At 36.2% G+C, this 21,533-nt stretch overlaps 1 protein-coding gene across 5 annotated transcripts in view; it reads right to left on the bottom strand.

Annotated features, from left to right (window-relative positions):
- The window catches only part of PCGF5 (polycomb group ring finger 5), a 105,255-nt gene that overhangs the window by 13,722 nt on the left and 70,000 nt on the right, over positions 1-21,533 (bottom strand). For 4 of the 5 annotated variants that reach the window (XM_081104315.1, XM_081104318.1, XM_081104317.1 and 1 more), the window contains exons 3-8: positions 17,584-17,680; positions 13,911-13,966; positions 13,737-13,796; positions 11,127-11,275; positions 4,012-4,110; positions 820-909 (exon numbers count right to left, since the gene is read on the bottom strand). In XM_081104315.1, coding sequence (XP_080960441.1) covers positions 820-909; positions 4,012-4,110; positions 11,127-11,275; positions 13,737-13,796; positions 13,911-13,966; positions 17,584-17,680 — 551 coding nt within the window. Of the gene's footprint in view, positions 1-273; positions 910-4,011; positions 4,111-11,126; positions 11,276-13,736; positions 13,797-13,910; positions 13,967-17,583; positions 17,681-21,533 lie in introns of those variants that run through there. The other variant, XM_081104319.1, reaches the window with a different exon arrangement.

Genomic DNA, 21,533 nt, shown 5'->3' with positions numbered 1-21,533 from the left:
TAAGGTCTAAATGGAGGTCATTTAGTCTAACCTTCTAGTCAATCGTAATATTTATTCATGTGATCAGATTACAAAGAGAATTTCTGTTAGCATTACTACTATATTCTTTACTGTTATATATCAGCCTTATAATCCCTAGTCCCTAAAATGTCCCTAATACTGTTACATACAACTCAGATAAGATGTGCTTGAACCTTCTAATTAACCCTAATCAAAGATATAGTCCAAAATATAAAGTTCTCCTTTTAAGTTTTTTTGATTTTCTTAATTTTTCTCCTTTTAATCATTTCTTCTTATATTGCCTAGGGCCCAAGGCACAATAATCTAACCTGGCATCAGAAGCCATTGCAAACTCACTTACTCTTCAGTCTAATTTTATACTTCAATAAAGGTACTTGAAAAAAAATTATCTACATTCTACTCCAGCTGCCTTCTCTACCATGACCAAAAAATATCTTATCAGCCAGTAAACGTATTAGACAGGGCAGAAGTTAGTCTTCTTACCCCCACTCCATACAGTTATGTAAAAAATGTGAATGCCATCTTCTCTGTCTTGAGGTTAGTAGAGCTCTGAACATACTTCGATGGGGTTTTAAACTCACCTTGATACAATACAACTACATTTAACACAGACCTTGGTCTTGTACTTGGGACATTATCATGGAGTAGTTGAAAGAAACAGTAAGAGCAACCCATTTTTTTCTCTTCCCCAAGCTAGTTTGTTCTTTGAGTTTCTATGTACTAGTAATAGTGTTAAATTTGAGTAACATAATGGTATATAACTAAATATAAACATAGATAAATATAAAAGCAATTTACGTTTTCGCCTCTTAGTCGCCATCTTGTCATATAGATGAATTCCATAGTGTGATCCTTCCCCATAATTTCACCATTGCACAGCACATCCAACTTTAAAAAGAATACAGACCCATTAACATATGTAATTTTGAATATATGTGTTTTACATGTGTTTTCAAATTTCAAAAAGGACTGAAATAGTTATTATAAAATAGAAGTATTATCCATTTATTTTTATTAAAAGCACTGATCCATCTCATAAGTATTTATTCAGACATAAGTACCATGAAGCACTGTTTGTCTTGTCCTACTAACCTGTATCTCAAGTTCATACACATACTTTTGAAATGCAATGTAGAGTTTCTTAGTCCATGTCTGTGCAACCTTTGAGATTTGAGACATATTTCTGTGACTGCCTCTTACGAAATAAGAAACTGTGGAAACCTTAGTTCCTCACAGCATTTTTGCCTTATAAACTCATCTTTCAGAATCCTTTTACCTTCACAACCCAAGATTTGAAGGAGTTACTTTCCTCTCATTAGTTTGTATGCAAAGAGGTTCAGTGGTTCTCAACCTGTGGGTCGCGACCCCTGAAAATACACCCTGCATATCAGATATTTACATTACGACTCATAACAGTAGCAACATTACAGTTATGGAGTAGCAACAAAAATAACTTTATGGTTGGGGGTCACCACACATGAGGAACTGTATTAAAGGGTCACGGCATTAGGAAGGCTGAGAACCACTGGGTTAAATGAACGAACGTGGACGCGTGATTTATGGGCCTTTCAAGGCATCTCAGAATTTTGAGTAATTACCTGTAGCTAATTGAAGCACAGTTAGGACTATGCCACTGGCCCGTGTCTCCTATGGCTCGTGGCTTCTCTGCTCTGCTCGGTTGGTCACTTGCATTCATACCTACAGGACTCTCTCCTCACCTTGCATGAAACTTCAAAAAAGGGTTGTACTTTTCAATGCTCACGTTTGCTTTAGTGTTCCAAGAACCAAACAACCCCAAATACTTAAGAAGTCTGTAAGAACTGTGACTATGCTAACTCAGCAAAGCACAATTAAATGTTTATCATAAGTCTATAAATGAAACATTTTGGTTCTCTAGCTATTAAAAGCAAACTGACAGAATCTAATTTAAAGGATGGAAAGGGAGAAGAGAAATGGGTTTTAAATAATGGTTTGGCTAGACAGCAAATAGTTTTGAACTTTAAAATGAGTATAGTTCTAATTGTATTAGGCAAATTATTAGCTAAAATATATTGATTTTTTGATGATTTATGGTGACTTATATGGAGCTCCAAATGTTTTTCAGATATCATTTTATGTTAAAAAGAACAAGATAATACTTACATTTTATCTAGCCTGTAAAATAAATTCATATCCCAAAGAAGTAAAGGGACTTACTTAGGACGCTATTCTTAACTAGATATACTGCTTCTATTGTTAATTAACAACTAAGCTATCCTGCCCCAATTAATAATGCTGTTACAGAATCTTAAGCTGTCAAATACTTCATAAGTCATCCCCCTGCATGTTGGGCAGCAAAGTAAGGGGGGGGGGGCAGTAAATATTTCTGAAAATCCTAGGAAAAGTCCTTTGCACTGAGATAGACAAGGAGCTGTCAGCACACTGTCTCTTCCCCTTCCGTCCTCTCCTACAGAGCAGTGTATGTGCCAGCAGCAAGACCATAGGAGAATAACAGTTCTCTCAGCTCTAACAGCTTCCTGAAAACTAGAAAATAACTCAATGAGTCACACTTAAAAGTAAGGAAATAGAACTGCCGTGGTACCTTGCAAGAGGGAAATAAAGTGCAAAAACCAAAGCATAAAATACAATTTTACTTTTTATTTTCACTGTTGTTGTATCTATAAACTGTTATTACCTCTTAACTTTTACCAAGTACATAGGGCTTTAACTCTCACATTTTTTTCCCTAATGTAAACGTTGATGTCACTGGAAATTTTTTTAATATTTGTAGAACCAAACCATAATAATTTTTAATCCATAGATCAATCAGTCATTTGAGAGAATTTTCAAAAGTAATCACTCTCCCTTCCTTTCTATAAAATAAAATAAAAGTAAGTTCAGAATCTGAGGCTTCCTCAAGATAGAGATTTAATCCCTATCAATGCCTATGTTCAAATCCTATTTTATTTCTGCTGTGATGACTGTTCATGTTAATGTTACCGTCCATAAGTCTGAAAACCTGTTGCCTTTGATGTCTTTGTTCATATAGGAAACTAGGCTTGGTCTGTAGCTTTTTGATGCTACTATCAGAAACCAAAGGGGAGGAAGAGGTCATTAAAAGTTGAAGACTGCCATTTGGGCAGGTGAAAAACAGCAGCTTTGTTTCCTTATGTTGTTATAGCCACACTCCTAGGATCACAAACATTCTCTAAACATTGAACACTTTACCAGCTGTGCTGGGATCAATATGAAGGCAATTTATCTCTCCTGGAAAAATACTGTTAAACTGCATATATGCAGATACACAACTAAAATACTAGCTTTCACCTGGTGCTAAACACTACTATTTCTACGCACCATGAAATTAGAGAAACATTATTTACAAAATCCCTTTGACAATGTTTCATATTCTAAGAAATAAGTCTATGAAGAATTGGTAAAAATCAAATGTCTGATTAAAAATAAAAAATACAGCCGAGACCGGTTTGGCTCAGTGGATAGAGCGTCGGCCTGCGGACTGAAGGGTCCCGGGTTCGATTCCGGTCAAGGGCATGTACCGGGGTTGCGGGCATATCCCCAGTGGGGGATGTGCAGGAGGCAGCTGATCGATGTTTCTCTCTCATCGATGTTTCTAACTCTCTATCTCTCTCCCTTCCTCTCTGTAAAAAATCAATAAAATATATAAAAAATAAAAATAAAAAAAATACAAAGACACACACTAACTAAAGCATGCTGCATAAAAACAATCCATTTAACTTGGATATTTATTTTGAGAATACTTAATGTTATTTAAATATTGCCTCTAATTATAAAACATTAAATGTATTACTATATGTTTTAGTCAGGATGTTAAATTTTTAAAATGCAGATTACATAAATAGAATATTGCATTGTAAGAATTTTTTAATGTGAAAATAAAGTTTCCACAAATTTTAATTTAAATGTATTCTCAGTTAATTTTCACTTCAGATCAGAATTATCAAAATGATCAAGGTTAGATAATTAACTTACCTCATATGAACTTGGAAGTTTTAGTTTTAAACTTAGAAATTTTTTAATAGTTCCCACGGTTACACGTGTAGAACATCGAATGAATTTCTTCATTAAACCCTATAGGAAATAAAGATTACTAATTAAAATATTCTACCTTGTTTATAAAGAAACCACAGATGTCATTTCCACTTTGAGTATTTTCAAAATGTATTCTGAAAATGTTTCAGTTCACAGCTCTTTAGTACTTGTGAGTAAAAATGTTCCCAGGACATCTTGCTTCCCTACATGTCATCAGTTTGGCTCAAATAACTCTTAAAATTTTTTTTTAAATGTTCCTAATTCTTAGATACATGATATTCTTCGAGAATGTGTGTACTAAGAAAATCCTGGCAAGTAGACAATCTGCATACCTCTAGACATTTTGGTAAAGAACAGATCATTAGTTTAATTGAAAGAAAGGTCATAAAAAGCATGTACATATTTTATTATACAATATTGCTTCTGAAAGCATTAGGGACATTTTAAAAAGTCTCAAAACAAATATTTTAAAAAGGAGCACTGACTTCAAATGGGGCTCTATGGAGCCCTAGGGGTGAATAGAGAGAGGCCAGTTAATCCACAAGAGCCCCAGCAACCAAAGTCATGTAGAATGGACACCCAGTCAGTGTCTGATGGGCTGTGGCAATACTTTACTGAGAAAACAATGTTCTATATGCCTTGATTTTTCTCATTTTATCATTGAAATACAAGAACCAATCCAGAATGAACACCCAAACTGGAAATGGATTAAAATGATGATGTAGACATAACCATGAACGAATTTGTAAAAACAAACTTACATCCCCAAACCTTAGAAAAATATCAATACTAAAACACACAAAACCCAGCAACTGGATCTTTTAAAGATATAAAGTATTACTTCTACTTATATGTATAGAAAATTAAGTAGACAATTTTAAAATGTTCTTTTTAAAAAACTGATTTCAGAGAGCAAAGGAGAGGGAGAAAGAATCATTGATCTGCTGCCTCCTGCTACCCGCTTCCCCCCCACCCATAGGGGATGGAGCCTGCAACCTGGGCATGTGCCCTGACCTGGAATTGAACCGGGACTTCCTGATTCATAGGTTGGTACTCAAACACTGAGCCATCCCAGCCGGGCTTGAAAATGTTCTTAAATCCACGAAGTCAAAAGTAGACTTATCCATGCCCTAACCAGTCTGGCTCAGTGGATAGAGCATCGGCCTGTGGACTGAAGGGTCCCAGGTTCGATTCCGTCAAGGGCATGTACCTTGGTTGTGGGCATATCCCCAGTAGGGGGTGTGCAGGAGGCAGCTGGTCGATGTTTCTCTCTCATCGATGTTTCTAACTCTCTATCCCTCTCCCTTCCTCTCTGTAAAAAAAAAAAATAAAGTAAAATATATTTTTTAAAAAAGTAGACTTATCCAGTCAATATGTATTTCTTAGCAAATGTATTCCAAGGAAAACATTTCCTAGCAAAGACCAACAGAAACAACTCTATAGATGATAGTTTGACATCAATCTAACAAAATTCCAATCTGGAATTTAATATTTAATTTGCAGGCACTTAGAAAATAAAAATACAACAATTATGCATTCTCTCTCTATAGAAACACTTTATAATTATACTAGTGACCTGGTGCACAGATTCGTACACATTGAAAAGAAATTAATTAGAAGGTGGCTGATGGGGCAGGACTGGGCAAGACAGGCCAGACATGCCCTGGAGCCAACCTTCCGCAGTCCTTCCTTGGTGTCTGCGGAGTGAGCTGGGTCCCTCCAGCAGGTGGGGTTGAGGTCCCTCAGCCTGGCCTGTGGGGATGCAAAAGGGCACTCTGCAAAGTTGCTGTAGTATAGGGTGTGGAACACAAACACAATGTGCAGGAAATCAGAGTCGGGGCAGATAGTGCCCCAGCAACAACACAGCCCACGGCCCAAGGTGGAATTGTGCGGCGGGCTCCCTCCTCTCTGGTTTTGGGGTGTGCCACCTGAGAACAGCCGCTGCCAAGTCACTGTAGCTTGGCAGCTCCTGTGTTGAGCATCTGCCCCCTGGTGGTCAGTGTGTGTCATAGCGACCGGTAGAACAGGTGGAGGGACACCTAGCATATGAGCCATATATATATATATATATATATATATATATATATATATATATATATATATATATATCTTATAGACAGCGTATAGTTGTACCATAAATTTTTATCCATTTTACCAATCTCTGCCTTTAACTAGAGATTAATCTATTTCCATTTAATGTAATTACTAATGGGGTCAGATTTATATCTGCCATTTTTCTATTTCTACTTTAAATGCCTTAGGTCTTTTTGTTCCTGTTTCTCAATGACTGCTTTATTTTTTGTTAAAGATATGTTATTTTAGTTGTCTTATAACTTCTTTCCCTATATATTTTTACAATTACTTTCTTTGTGATTTCCCTCAGGATTACAATTTAGTTTGGAGTAATACTATTTTGAATTTCAATAGTGTACAAAAATTTGCTCATATATATCTCTGTTCTGCCCCCCATCTCAAGCAAAGTTTCAAATAAAAAATACATTCTGTCTTTTATATTTACCTGTGTGGTTACCTTTACCAGTGCTTTATTAATGTAGATTTGGGTTATGGTCTGGTGTCCTTTCATTTAGGTTTGAAGGATGCCCTTCATTATTTTTTTGCATAGAAGGTCTTGTGCGTGTTCTGTTAGTTTTTGTTTATCTGGGAATATCTTAATTTTCTCTCCCCTTTTGAAGGATATAGATTTTTGATGGATAATACGTGGTTGACAGTTTTTTTTCCTTTCATCTGCATATGTCATCCTACTGCCTTCTGGTGAGAAATCAACTGCTAATCTTACTGAAGATCACTTTATAAGTGACGAGTCACTTCTTTATTATTGCTTTCAAGATTCTCTCTTGTCTTTCAGTAGTTTAAAATATATCTTGCTATGGATTTTTTTTGGTTTACCATAGCTGAAGTTTGTTGAGCTTCATAGATGTTTAATATTTTCATCAAATTTGCGAAGTTTTTGGCCCTTATTTCTTTAATTATACTTTCTGCCCCTCTTTCTTTTGGGACTTTCATTATGTGTATGGTGGTAAGCTTGATGGTGTCCTACAGGTCTCAGAGGATCTGTTCATTTTTCTTCATTACTTTTCCTTCTGTTACCCAAACTGAATAAGCTCAATCTATCTTTGAGGTTCTTTTCCTATTACTCAAATCTGCTTTTGAGCCTCTCCAGTGCTTTTTTACTTCAGTTACTATACTTTTCAATTCCAGAGTATTTTAAAAAATAATTTCTATCTCTTTATCAATATTTTCAATTTTGGTGAGATTGTTCTTGTACTTTAATTTAGGTGTTCAGAGATGGTTTCTTTTAGTTCTTTGCTCATATTTAAAATGAATGATTTAAAGTACCTAGTAAGTCCAATGTCTGGACTTCTGCAGGGATGGTTCTAATAACGGTTTCTTTTACTGTGTATGTGTTATACTTTCTTGTCTCAATTTTTTGTTGAAAACGGAGCATTTAAATAATATTATGTGACAACCTTGGAAAATCAGATTCCCGCTGACTCCTCAGGTTTATTATCGTGGCCTGTTTCTTCCTGACCTACGTAAACCAATTCTGTAAAGCCTGTATTCTTTACATCTAGTGACTGGCTGACTGAACCAAAATTTCCTTACACACTTGGAAAAAGTAAGTTTCCCAGTCTTTGCTGCGGGATTCTGTCCTTGTTTCGGGCCACACTTCCAACACTAAGTAAGGTGGTTGAAATTCCGCCTTAGTTCTCACTTCCTTGTGCAGAGCTTCACACCTCTTTGTCTTTCTGAGCATGTATACAGGCTTGTGTATGTGCTTGGCCTTTTGTTAGAAGCCCAAGAATATGTCAGAGCTTTTCAAAGCCCCTTGTAAGTGGGGTATTTCAGGAACCACCAGAGAGAGCAAATAAAGACAATTATTTGGCTGTTAGGTTTTGAAGAGTTCCACCTCCGTTTTGTCCCTTTGGTACCTGAGAGGCTGCAGTGGGCGCAGGGCTGGAGAGTGGAGAATGGGACCAGTGCATGTGAAAATGGCCCAAAGTCGGACATTTTACTTGATTAATGCTCCATAACTTCTGCAAGCCTAATTATTAGAATTCTGGAAAAAGTTGATTTTATAAGTTTTGGCCAGTTTTTTCATTGCTTTTATGGAGGAGCAAGTTTTTGGTGGTTTTTACTATTTTCACTGCCTTCCTGCTCTTGGCATTGGCTTTTAAATTGGCAAAGCAGTAGCCATACTGTGTAAACTATACATGTAACTACTCTAACACTACATTTGAGAATCACATCCTACTGCAAAGGAATGAGATGGTTGAGGAGGCTATATTGGAGCATAAACATTGTTTCTCTGTCTTTAAGAGTATAATCATGTTTCAAGGACAACACCAGGAAAAATAAAAAACAGCATCAATGCCTGCTGCCTAAAGGAACACAATAAATGCTGACTTAATAAGTTACAAACTAAGCTCTAATTGAGTGATATATGCAAGGCTTATATAGCATTTCAGAGAAGGGATTCACTAGGGTGAAAAAAAAAAGCATCAAAAAGAATAGAGGTCTCTGCTTGGGTCTTGACGGAAGCATAGGAAAGTGTGGGACGAGGGAGGAACATGCCAAAAAGGAAAGCTTGTTCAAAGTTTTAGAGGGTTTTAAATCTTAATACAAGCCTTTATATATTCTGGATGCAAGTCCTTTGTCAGGTATGAGTGCCAGCATATATGTTGGTACTCATGAAGAAAACAATAGTCACTTGTCTTGAGAGGAAGTTTCACTGATGGGTTTAAGGGGTGATAAATTTACCAAGATCGGGACTAGTTAAAGGCCATGAATGCTATTGGAAAGGAGTTAAGACTTGATTCTATTGGCCAAAAGACGGCAAACTATGACCACAGGTCTCAAGCCAAATCTGGCTGGCCACCTCTTAAGTAAAGTTTTATTGGAATACAACCATGCCAGTTCATTCACTATTGTCTATGGCTACTTCAGGGCTACAATGAGTAAGTTGAGTAGCTTTAACAGAGACCATATGGCTCACAGAGCCTAAAATATTTACTGTCTGACCCTGATATTGGCCTGGACTCTCATTTTCACCCTCTGCCTTACACACATTCAGAGTGTGGCCTCAACCTTGGATAAGAAAGAAATTAAGGATACAAAAAAAAAACACTGAAGAGACTGCTTCAAAAAAATTACATATAAAGTGAGCAGCTAGGATGGGGAATTTTTCAGGATTTATGACAGGCTAAAGCAGTGGTTTCTCAACCTTTTGGTCCTTTAAATACAGTTCCTCATGTTGTGACTCAACCATAAAATTATTTTCGTTGCTACTTCATAACTGTAATGTTGCTACTGTTATGAATCATAATGTAAATATCTGATATGCAGGATGGTCTTAGGCGACCCCTGTGAAAGGGTCATTCGACCGCCAAAGGGGTCGTGACCTACAGGTTGAGAACCGCTGGGCTAAAGGGAAAGAGTATAAGGTCCAAGATGACTCCAAGGTTGTGAACTTGTATGACTGGTTGAAAGATGGCAATAATAACTGAAATTGCAGGTTTGGAGTACAATTAGGTGAAAGTATAATGAATTTGTCTTTAAACACCTGAAGTTTCAGGTGTTGGGGAAACTCCCAACTGGGATACTTACTTTCATACTAGAAATCCTGCAGAAAAGTAGCCTTTACATTTACTTAAAAAGATATTCAATCTACTATATTATAAATATATTCATATATAAAATGTTGACTTAATTTTCACTATAAGATAATAACTCATATATTAGAGAGCTAAAGGATGATCAAAATCTCTATTAAGGAGAACCTCCTCAAATGGGGACTATAGGAATGATTCAATGAGAGAGAAAAGTAAGGTCATTAAAAAACTTAAAAAAAGAAAAGGTGCTCCACCAGAGCATAAAAAGCCCTAGAGAAGCCTGGGAAGGTCAATAGGTGCAATGGCCACATCTCTAAAGATTTCTGTACTTTATTACATGCCTTATACAATTGATAATTAAATCAATTATTGTATTGTATTATAACTGTTTATTTGTGTAAGACCTCGCCAAACTTCCTTGACATTTTTTTCTTATTTATATCTTCATTGTCTAATATCCACATAGATTAGTATTCACTGACTCAGTATGCTATATTCTTTGTTGCAAGATGCTTGGAACACTTAATTGGAGATGAAAATTTTTTAATTTCTTAAAAGAAAAATATCATTAAATGTATTAGTGAAAATTCAACCCACTGGCTTACAGATAAAACAGTAGAAGTGAAAGAAGAGACAATGAATACAGGTATTTGAATAAAACATGGACTACAATATTCTCAGGGGCTGACATTTGCTAGGACAAAGTGAGAAAAATCTATTTAACCGGTAAAGCAGTGAACCTTTATAATAAAAACAAAAGTTCCTTGTAACAAAAAAAGCAAGTAGTAGGGTGTCTGAAACTCTCTAGTATAGAGATCTTTACAAAAAGGTTCAATTAGTAGATAGATACAGGGTTAGAAATGGAGATTCTATAGGAAGTATCTGGGAGCCTTCAAGGGCTTTAAGAGTTCACAGGCATTTTATGACACCAATTTTATTTCAGAAGCAATCAATTATATTATTCAAAAGCATGAAGAAGTGTTTTTTTAGTTAGTTCTTAATAAAAATAGAAAAATAAAGGAAGAAGTTAGAAGAGGGTGAACCAAAAGATTGGAGATACTGCCCAACATAAAATGATCTGAGTTGGTTACCACACTTAAAAAAGGAAAAACAATGTATATAAACTCCCAACAAAGGTATAGAAGAAGGTGCCAGGAGAACCAGTGGTGTGATTCTCTGATGAACCACTAGGTGGTGGCATTGGCCCAGGACGGTTCAGTTGTGGGGGTTGGAAATCAGGTGTGTGGAGTAAGCAATTGCTTGGCCATTTCATTTGTAGGCATGGAACTGTTAGAAGGGTATTCAACTTGATTATGTTAATAAAAACTTTGAAAGAAAACATTTTGAAACAGGGAAATTCATCAACAAATTATCAAAGGTTTACATTAATAATTGTAAAAAATACAACTGTACTTGTCCACTCACCTTTACTACATTGTCCCCTGACTGTCCATTATTTCGTAAACAATCCAGACATATAGCAATTTGTGGGTCACTTCTGTGATAATCTTTATCATCTTGATTTTCATCACCTTCTTCATCTACTTTAGGTTTTTCAATTTTTGAAGTATCATCTGTACAATTTAAACAAAACTCAGATATAACTCAAAGTTGATATTGAAGTTAAGCAACAATATTTAATCATCAAAACAAAAGTCAACTTTGAAGAATAACTGAAACTTTCAATACTTTTCATTGTTGAGTTAGTTGGACCATTTAAAAATATTTTTTAAAAACCATCACTGACTTATTAATATAGCCTTAGATGTCTAGGCTCACTGGGGCATGCAAATGAAAGATTCAGGACTAGCTACATTTTGTCACAAAAATAACTGCAATTGGTGATTAGATCACTTAGAAAAGAGTACTCAGTTTTAAATTAGAATATATAGAGAATTTGGAAGTATTTTTATATCCTACTTTCTAAGTTCTCAAAATTTCAAATTATTAGATATTCATAAAATTAGTTAAATATAATGAATAAAATGAATTCAATGAATTCTTTTTAAACATGTTTATAGCTTATATAATATGTTAAAACTCCATTAAGGAAATCTGAATATACTTCATATTATATCCAAATGTATTTAACCTATGAAATACTTGCAGCCTACATATAGTTTACTGAGTGCCTTTAACTCTCTGTTAGATATTCATTGTGCTAGGTTTGAGAGAACAGTATTGAAACTAGAATTATCATCTGCATCCTCACAGTGGTCAGGGTATAGGAGGAGAAACCGACAGGTAGAGAAAGCAGAGAAGTTGGATGGAAGAGAGAAAATAGACTACGCAGCCACATAAAGAAAGATAATAAACCTATACTGTGGGGTGAAATAGAGATTTAGGGAAAATTTCCAGTGGAAAGAATTAGCCAGCCAAGCATTACAGTATGGAAAAGCCCAGGAAAAAAAAGACAGGTTAGCTCCTCTGTAATGACTATAGTATAAGCATTATGTTTGTATCATAAAAAGCAAGTGGGTTCTCTTCTGCATTCTTCTACATATTTATATGGAACCCACTTAGACATTATCACCTTTTAAGAACCCAACTCCCAGCTCCAAGAAAAAATCCAAAATCTCCATCTAAACCAGTGATTCTCAACCTTCTGGCCCTTTAAATACAGTTCCTCATGTTGTGACCAAACCATAAAATTATTTTCGTTGCTACTTCATAACTGTAATGTTGCTACTGTTATGAATCGTAATGTAAATATCTGATATGCAGGATGGTCTTAGGCGACCCCTGTGAAAAGGTCGTTCGACCGCCAAAGGGGTCGTGACCCACAGGTTGAGAACCACTGATCTAAACTAAAGACAAAATACTTTAGAGAGGGAGAAAAACACAAAATAGGCTGTAGTCCTTCACAAGTCAACCGATAAGATACATAGAGCCCTGAACTAAATCTAACAGATAGCTTCTGAAGATGATCCCCTGGAACCACTCCTCTTGAAAAGGTAGTCAAACATTTAGTCAACTTTGTATCACCTATGTTTTTACTATAGCACTACTATCTAAATTGTACTTTACACTTGGGTAAAACAAGCCTTTAGTTAAGTCATTTTCAGGCCTGGTTTCTTGCCTATTTTGTTGTTATAGAGCAGAAATAATCCCTTGCTATCTTCTCTGTCATTCAAAACTAGAATGCTCAAACCTCCCCTACTACAGGAAGTTAAACTAAAGAAACTATGATCCCCATTTTATAGATGAAAAGAGAAAGAGAATTTTCTCGCCCATCTTAATTATTATGTGTAATTGACAATCCTGTGATCTTATGGAAAAGCCAGAGATGGGAAATTGAGCTCACAATGAGCCTATAAAAACACATGTGCATATTTAAAGATTTCAGTGGTACTTAGGTCATCTTGAAATCAGTCTTATATTAAATAATCCTGAAAGGATACTTTCTTATGTTGTACTTTTTCTTTTCTTTGTGTGAATTATATACTTACCAAAAGCCTTTTCTCTGCTCAGTAGTGTTTATTATTTTGCTAAAATTATTAAAAATGTACTGACTGCTGAGTCTCCAGGCACCCAGAAGAGAAATGGGGACACTCAGCACTGGTGACGGGGAAAACTCGCAAAAGCAGCTAGAAACATTTTTCAGTTCCGGATACATAAAAACTTGTATCACCTGAGCTCCACCTATGGAAACGTCATTCCAGGACCCCCTTGCTGTGCTGTCAGCCGCCTCTCAGTTCCCTCTCCTACTCAAATGTACAAACTGAAAGAAAATCCCTCACTGTTTAGTTGCAGGCCATAGCTCTTTCTTTTCTTCAGTTTGCATTATTTGCTGGAGAGCTAAAGGAATCAGTAGTCGGTTTTCTGTCTTACCTCCTTTTTTTCTTCCCAAAGTTCAATTTCCAATTACCTTTAACTGGAGTGATCTCATGATTTTACATGAAAGGTTCATAATATAAGTAAAAGAGTACATGAATTCTGCACAGGAGACACTTGAACTTGGAGAGATTAGTTGACCAAAGCTATAGAAAGCTAATTTGTGAGAAGCTATCAGATACAAATGTAAGAAAAAGTCACCTTGTCCATTTTCTTGAGGCTTATTTTTCTTCCAAAACTCAGATTCACGCTCAAGTTCTTCTAATTTAAAAGAAAAAAGAAGTATAAAAATAATAGAAACAGTCATGAAATGTGTAATAGAAATATTGATTTCATAAAACACAGAATTCTGCAAGAAGCCAAAGAGTAACTTACGTTCTCGTAGTCCAGGGACCAGTTTAAATATGATTTCCTCTAATGTATTATCCAACCTTCCAAAGGGGAAAAGAGAATAAAGGAACAATGAAGATATCAAAATCCAATCCAATATCTTATATGTATTGCAAATGTAGAGCATGCAGTTTCAGCACATCTACTACACCAAACTCCTCTGCACGCGGAGCACACCTATTTCTAGCCTTTCCCATGTGGTAGGTTGATAACAAAAACAGTCCTAGTCCCCGGCTCTCTCTACATCCACACCAGTGGTTCCCAACCTTTTTTGGCCATGCTCCCCCTGTGACATATAATTCTTAGAGTTCAAAAGTGAACTCCTGTTCACGTGGAGGAAGCCTAAAAAGCCACTAACTTGGTCTAAACAAGCTTCCAAAGGACATGGAATCCATGAAAGAGAAAAATAAAAGAATGACAGGACAGCTGAAATACTGAGGAAGAAATCACGAAGAAATTGTTAAAAAAAAGAATAATATGAAGTGGTATGAAATGCATAAATATGTCACAATATTTATATACTGTATATAAGGCCCCTAGAGCCTAAGAAATGCAAAAAATCCACTGTTAGTAACTCATTCTCGAATTGTCCCCTTTGTAGGGCGTGTGCCCCATGTGAGAACCACTGATCTACATCCACTGAACATGACTCAGACTCCATCCCTTAATCAAGGGAGGAATTCTAACTCCCCACCCCAAGAATATGGGCAGGCCTTGAAATATGTGTGAAATATGACATTGTGCTTAGTCCTGAGCCCAAGCCTAAAGAGGCACTACATGCTTTTGTATGCCCCTCTCTCTCAGAATCCTGCCAACCATGAGAACAAGTCTGGAGGGTGAGGCACCATGTATAAGAGAACCCTGCTAAGGCCATTTCAGACTAGGTCACTGAGCCCGTCCTCAATCTGAGAGGCTGCTCTGCTGATCCGAGCTGGTTCTACCTATCCAGTCAACTGCAGCACCATGAGCGAGCCCAGCCAAGACCAGAAGAACCACCTAGATCTGTGAACTGCAGAACTGTGAGGAATAAGGAATGCCTTTTTTTTTTTTTTTTTTAAGGGTGGTTGGTTTTGCAGCAATAGTTGATATATTCACTCTCAAAATCTCTATTACAACTCTGGCTCTTTCCTATAAAGGAAATAATCTCCATTTTTCTCTCCTGAGAAATTTAGACCATTTTGTTGTTCTATCTCAGTGATGGCGAACCTATGACACGCGAACTCATTTTTTTGGTTGATTTTTCTTTGTTAAATGGCATTTAAATATATAAAATAAATGTCTTTGTTTTACTATGGTTGCAAATATCAAAAAATTTCTATATGTGACATGGCACCGGAGTTAAGGTTTTTCAAAATGCTGACACGCCGAGCTCAAAAGGTTCGCCATCCCTGTTCTATCTTCCTAGATAAAAAAAAAAAAATTAAATATTTATCTTGACATTTTAGTTTTTTCCTGATGAGAGTGTAACCCTTCCTTTTCATTTCTTTACTCTCATTCTCTTGCTCCCAGAACATCCTTTTCTCTCTTCATACCTTCATCCTGCTCAGCAGCATTTCAGCAGCATTACTCTTCTCTAACTACAAACATTTATACTTTCCTTGCATCTTAAAAAATCCAACCTTTATAGCAAGCTGTTAGCTGTTTTTCAATTGGAAAAACTTTGAAAGCAAAATCGACATTATTTGTCACATGAAATGTTTCCCCAAATTATCCATAACTGCCAATTAAATAGGTTTAAAAATTATTTTAGAATTAAAGTTTAATATGTTTAAATTATTTTTTAAAGTCATTTTTCTCCTGTATTGCTCTGCAGCAGTTTGATAGGGTTGTCTAAAACTGCTCCTTTCAGGAAAGAACAATTGGGTTTTCTTTTTTTCTGTCTACTCTTTCTTGGTCCCTAAGTATTTTTCTTTTCCAATGCTCTGCTCTCTTGACCTTTTCAGTAGGCTTTTGTGACCTCATATAAGCTAAAAGCTTTTACATATATTCACACACACAAACTACATCTCTGCTGAGCTTAAGTGCCACATTTCCAACAGATGCTTAATATCTCAAGCACCTCCTTTTGTTCATCTATGTCAACACTGTCTTATCCATCCTCCAACAAAACACTGAATATCACTGTCATACTTTTCAAAAATTAAATTTAGAAATGAAACCAAAGGCTCAAAATGCAAGAATTATCTTAATATATGCACATACCTCTCCCCACCCCTTGATTCACACATTTAAGTCACTATGCTTCACCAACAGTTCCTTCTCCATATTTCCCCCATATAGTCTTTTCATGCTTCCCACCCTTCTACTTCCTTAATTACCACAGTATTTAGAGGACAGTATACACCTGTTTTCCTTTAACTTGACATGCTCATAATGATCAAATTAATGCTTAAGGAAGATTCACCATTTGCTTTGCTCAAGAACCAATTTCTTCCCACCACCTGGCTTCAAGTGTTTTTATAACTTGAGTCTAAACTACAAACCATAACTGGTGTTATTCTCTTATTTCTCTTCCCTAGCCAACAGGCCTATTCAGTTTCCCATAAGAATTCCTTGTCTTTTTGCAATCTTTTTCCCTCATGTTCTTTATCCTGGCTCAATTATTCTTTTCCAACTCTCCAACCAAACCAATGTTACCTTATTCTTCAAGACTTAAATACTAATTTGTTCACAAAGTTCCCCTGACCATTTAATGGTAATATTTAAAAAGTAGCATTTCTCTTCTTAATTTAGTATTTTCACCAAAGTTATATATATGTGCAATTTCTCATCCTGACTCCTACAACCCCAGAGGCACCACTTTCAAATCCAACCAGTTTCTTCTAATATTTACTATTAGCAAGTCAGAGGTAGGGCCTGAGAACTGCCATTTCTAACAAGAGACTCATAGTTTGGGGACCATGCTTTGAAAACCACTGGGCTAGACATTTATCTGTAGATAAATTACTCCAACTACAGTCACTAAAATAGAAAAAACAAGTCTAAAATCTAAGACTTGCAAATCCAGATTCAATGAAATGATGGCAAACATCACACAGAAATGAACATTACAAAAGGCTACGAATATCTAGTACTGTTTTTAGATGTGTACTTCCCTAAGATCCCACAGTTAATCTGTGATAGAGCTATGGTAAAAACAGTGGGGGAAAAATAAGTTCAGTGGTAAGGACACCTGGCTTGAAGCTGGGAAATGGCATTTGAGTTTGCCGAGACCTTAGGCAAAGTCATGGTAAATTTCAATTTTCTAAACTGGAAAAAAGGGTTTGGATTAGGATCTTACAAACCACTTCCAGCTTTAAAAATATATGATTATACTTAAGTAAATGGCAGTCATTTTTAAAATTCTGAGTTTTAAAAAATTTAATAGTACCAAGATTAGTCTACCTCACTATTAGGTCTGCTCTCTTTCTACTGCCATGTAGTTCAACAAAAGTGGTGTGTTGTGTAGAATATTAAAATACTGAAGCAAAACTACAACTAAAGTAACTCTGAGAGCCTGAAATAAAGTTATAATTTTAATTTGGAAATGTATTTCTTAAATATTTAATAGGTAGTCGTATTTTTCTATTTCTTCTTAAAATCTGTATTAATTGAACCAAGGTGCCAACAAATATTACAATGCATAATAAAAATGATTAGCGTTTACGTATTTACTTACCTCAACATTTCTAATGGATTTGTCTCATGAACCTGGTTGCCACACCTGGGACAATCATTGCTATCTTCAAAGTGCTGAACAATACAAGTCTTACAGACTAAGAAGAAAGAAGGTGTTAAGTTAAAATGCATCATTTAAACTGAATGTAATTAGAAATAGTCCTTAAAAATTACCTACTATAGGTAGAGTACTATTCTTTAATCAAACTTTATAAAACCTTAAAATTGTAACACTGGAAAAAACCCACCTGAAATAAAGCCTGCTGTCACAATATAAAAAGTATATACCATTTTGTTGGTTTTCTTAAAGAAGTAGGACCAAAATGAGGTTTTTACCTTAACTGAATTTACTTCTTTTGCTAGAAATATATTTGAATGCAAAATAAGTATTTCTTAAAAGAAGTTGTGAGTTTTCAACATGTTTGGATTGCTTTTCATTAGCAGGGTGCTCCTGGAACAAAGCAGGAATTACAAGGGAACTTCTGGTCTTTGCGGAGCATGAGGGCCAGCACTCACAGATCCCATGGAGCACAACAAGCATGGCAGTGGCATCAAGTTGGCACAAAGGCACGAGAGGCAAAGTGAAAAAATGACTGCAAAACTGACAGGGAAAATTAAGATTTTTAAATAAAGATTCTAAACTAAGATAACAGAAATATGACTTGTGGATTTTTTTTTTTACCACAAACCTATATATTGCCTACATTTCCTCCAAATAATACTAATCTCTCTCACCTTTCCCTAAGCTTCTATTACCTACTATGCCAACTATCTTGCCCAAAAACCTTAGACAAACTATTAAAAATTTTCACTCACTTCCCTATCCTAATACTGCCACCTCCATTTCACTACCCTTTATAATCTGAAAATACAGATAGGCTCCCCCAACCCCTACTTTACAACTCCATTACAAAAGATTCCCTTTTCCACTGCTCATGTCCCACACTGTTTAAAAGAAGTAAAAGTTTAAATGACTGAGCAAGAGTAAATTAAAGGATTCCTACCACTGAGATTAGGTCTGAAAAGTTCAAGCAAATTACATATACTATTAGAGCAACAATGGTCAGGGAAGAATTCTACTGGGTATCTAACTTTAAAATCATTAATACATATAGAGAATATCTTGGCACTTCTTTTCATTGATTCAAGGAACGTTTATGGAGGGCCAGACACTGGACTAGGAGCTGGGGTGCAGGAGTAAACAAAATTCATACCCTTATGGAGCTTATATTCTATTTGAGAAGACAAACAATTTAGTAATAAGTGAGACTAAAAACAAACCAAAAAAAGGCTAAAAGAACTGGGGGCTATTTCAGACAGAGTGATCAAGGCAGGACTTTCTACAAAGGTGACATCTGAGCATATTTTTTTGTTAAATATCCTTGAATCCCGTATTACCTACCTCTGTATACCATTACATACAGCTATTAGGGAACACTCTTCAGTACAGTTCTCTCAAAATGTGGATAAAACGCAGTATTAGAAAAAAACATTAAAAATAAAAACACTTAGATACGAATATAGCCTCTGTCCTCTAAATCTCTTGGTCCCAGTCCAGCTGGCATGGCTCAGTGGTTGAAAGTGGGCCTATGAACCAGGAGGTCAGAGTTCGAGTCCCTGTCAGGGCACATGCCTAGGTTACAGGCTCAATCCCCAGTAGGGGGCATGCAGGAGGTAACCGATCAATGATTCTCTCTAATCATTGATGTTTCTATCTCTCTCTCCCTCTCTCTTCCTCTCTGAAATATATAAAAAATATTTTTAAAAAACCCACAAATCTCTTGGTCCCAAAAAGTTTCTAAAAATCGTTTAAAAAGTCAAAATAATGTTTGGGAAAAGAGGACTGCTTGTTAAGCCACACTGTAGTGGAAGATTGAGAAGCGGAATTCCTAGAAGATTCCTGGTATTTGCTCTTTTCCCAGGGACAATAGACAAAATTTGGGGAAGAAGGCAAAAAAAAAAAAAAAAAAAAAGACATTAGAACAAGAATAAGGGGTATTACAAAGTCCAATTCCCTGGTGATTCCAAAGGTTTATCATACTCAAGGATTCAGGAATTCCGGTTGTCTATCAGCCTTCACCAAATAGAGAGGCACGTGATACGCCCAGAGCAAGCCCTACGCTGAGTCAGCCAAAGGCTGAGCGTAGGAGCCTGTCCTCCCAAGGACAAAATACTAACCTAGGTTGAAGAAAGAAATGAAAGCTCATCCATCCAGAGGTACACAGCTTCAAGAATAAGGCTGTGTTAATTGTTTAAGGCCAAGACAACACCAGTGCCCAAGGCTGCTGATGGGAAATACTAATCTATATTCCAGAACTGGACTGTCCAATATGGTAGCACTAGCCATGTGTAGCTACTGAGCACATGATATGTTGCTAGTTCAACTTGAGATGAGCTCTACATGTAAAATACAGCACATCTCAAAGCCTTAGCATGAAAAAAATCTCAATGATTTTTATATTAATTACATGCTGAAATATTTTAGACACATTGGATTAAATAAAATATTAAAATTATTCCTTTTTAAAACGTGGCTACTAGAACAATTTAAATTACACAGGGAGCTCACTTTTATTTCTACTGAACAATGCTGTTCTAGAGGGAGATAAAAAGCCCCATCTGAAGGTGAATTTATATTTCACATCAACGTTTGAGGTAACTATGTTATTCTAATTCTGCAGATGCAGAAGAGTTTCCTAAAGGCAAATAACCTGTCTACTCTGATGAATGACAGAGACTTGAACCCAGGTTTTCTGATATGAAATCACACATTTTATATCAAATTTTAAAGATTTTAACTTTACAAAGGGAAAAAAATGTTATGTAGATATATCATCTCTCCCAAGTTATAGGCTCGATCTCCATCTCACACTCTCTATAAAAATCAATAAAAAGCTTTAAAAAAAGTAAAAAAAAACAACTGGTAGTAAATACATCTCCCACATGATTTTAAAAGTTGTTAATAAAGCCCAACCTTATACAAAGTAGAACCTGAGAAAATCCAAGGCAGAAGTTCAGTAAAGATTTGCTTTCCCTAAGATGTTTACAAAATCATCACTACAAATCTACCCTTTGATTCTTAGTCTTTAATTTGGTTTATACCAGCTATAAAACATATTTTTAAAATATCTTAAAGATTTAATGCCAAGCTCTTTAATTGCTCAACTGCTATACATACTGGTTAACTCAACAGGTGCAAGATAAAAAGGTCTAGGTCTGGGTTAAGACTCTATGGAGACTAATTACAATCTTCATTCTCATCAGCCACCTACAGAAAGATGCTGTGGCCACAAGAAACACCTGGGTCAGAATGGGAGTTAGGCTCACCAATGATATTATTCCCAGTTGAAAAACCACTTAAATGGCAACAAGTGCTAACATTACCCGAGCACTAACCTAGTATCAGACTCTGGGCTCAGGGCTTTGTATAGATTAAAGTATGGACTGTTACCATCCTCCTTTGGCAAATGAGAAACAGTACTGGAGAGCCTGAGTAGGCTGCCATGGCTGCTCACAGCTGCCTAGCTGTGTAGCAGAGATGGCATCCACTCCCCGGCTGTGCATCTGCAGGCCTAAAGTCCAATTACTATGCTAAGCATCATAAAGCCAATAACACTTGATCCCTGGCATCAAGATTTGTTATTATTTTTTTAAAATATATTTTATTGATTTTTTACAGAGAGGAAGGGAGAGAGATAGAGAGTTAAAACATCGATGAGAGAGAAACATCGATCAGCTGCCTCCTGCACATCCCCCACTGGGGAAGTGCCTGCAACCCAGGTACATGCCCTTGACCGGAATCGAACCCGGGACCCTTCAGTCCGCAGGCCGACGCTCTATCCGCTGAGCCAAACCAGCTTTGGCAAGATTTGTTATTTTTAACTGATCTTTATATTTAGCCCATCACAAACATCATAAAACTTCTGCCTAAAGCTTACAAACTGAAATCCT

The sequence above is a fragment of the Myotis nattereri genome, assembly GCF_964212035.1.
Source record: "Myotis nattereri genome assembly, chromosome: 13".
NCBI classification, from domain to species: domain Eukaryota; kingdom Metazoa; phylum Chordata; class Mammalia; order Chiroptera; family Vespertilionidae; genus Myotis; species Myotis nattereri.
This window is presented reverse-complemented; position numbering and strand designations above follow the sequence as displayed.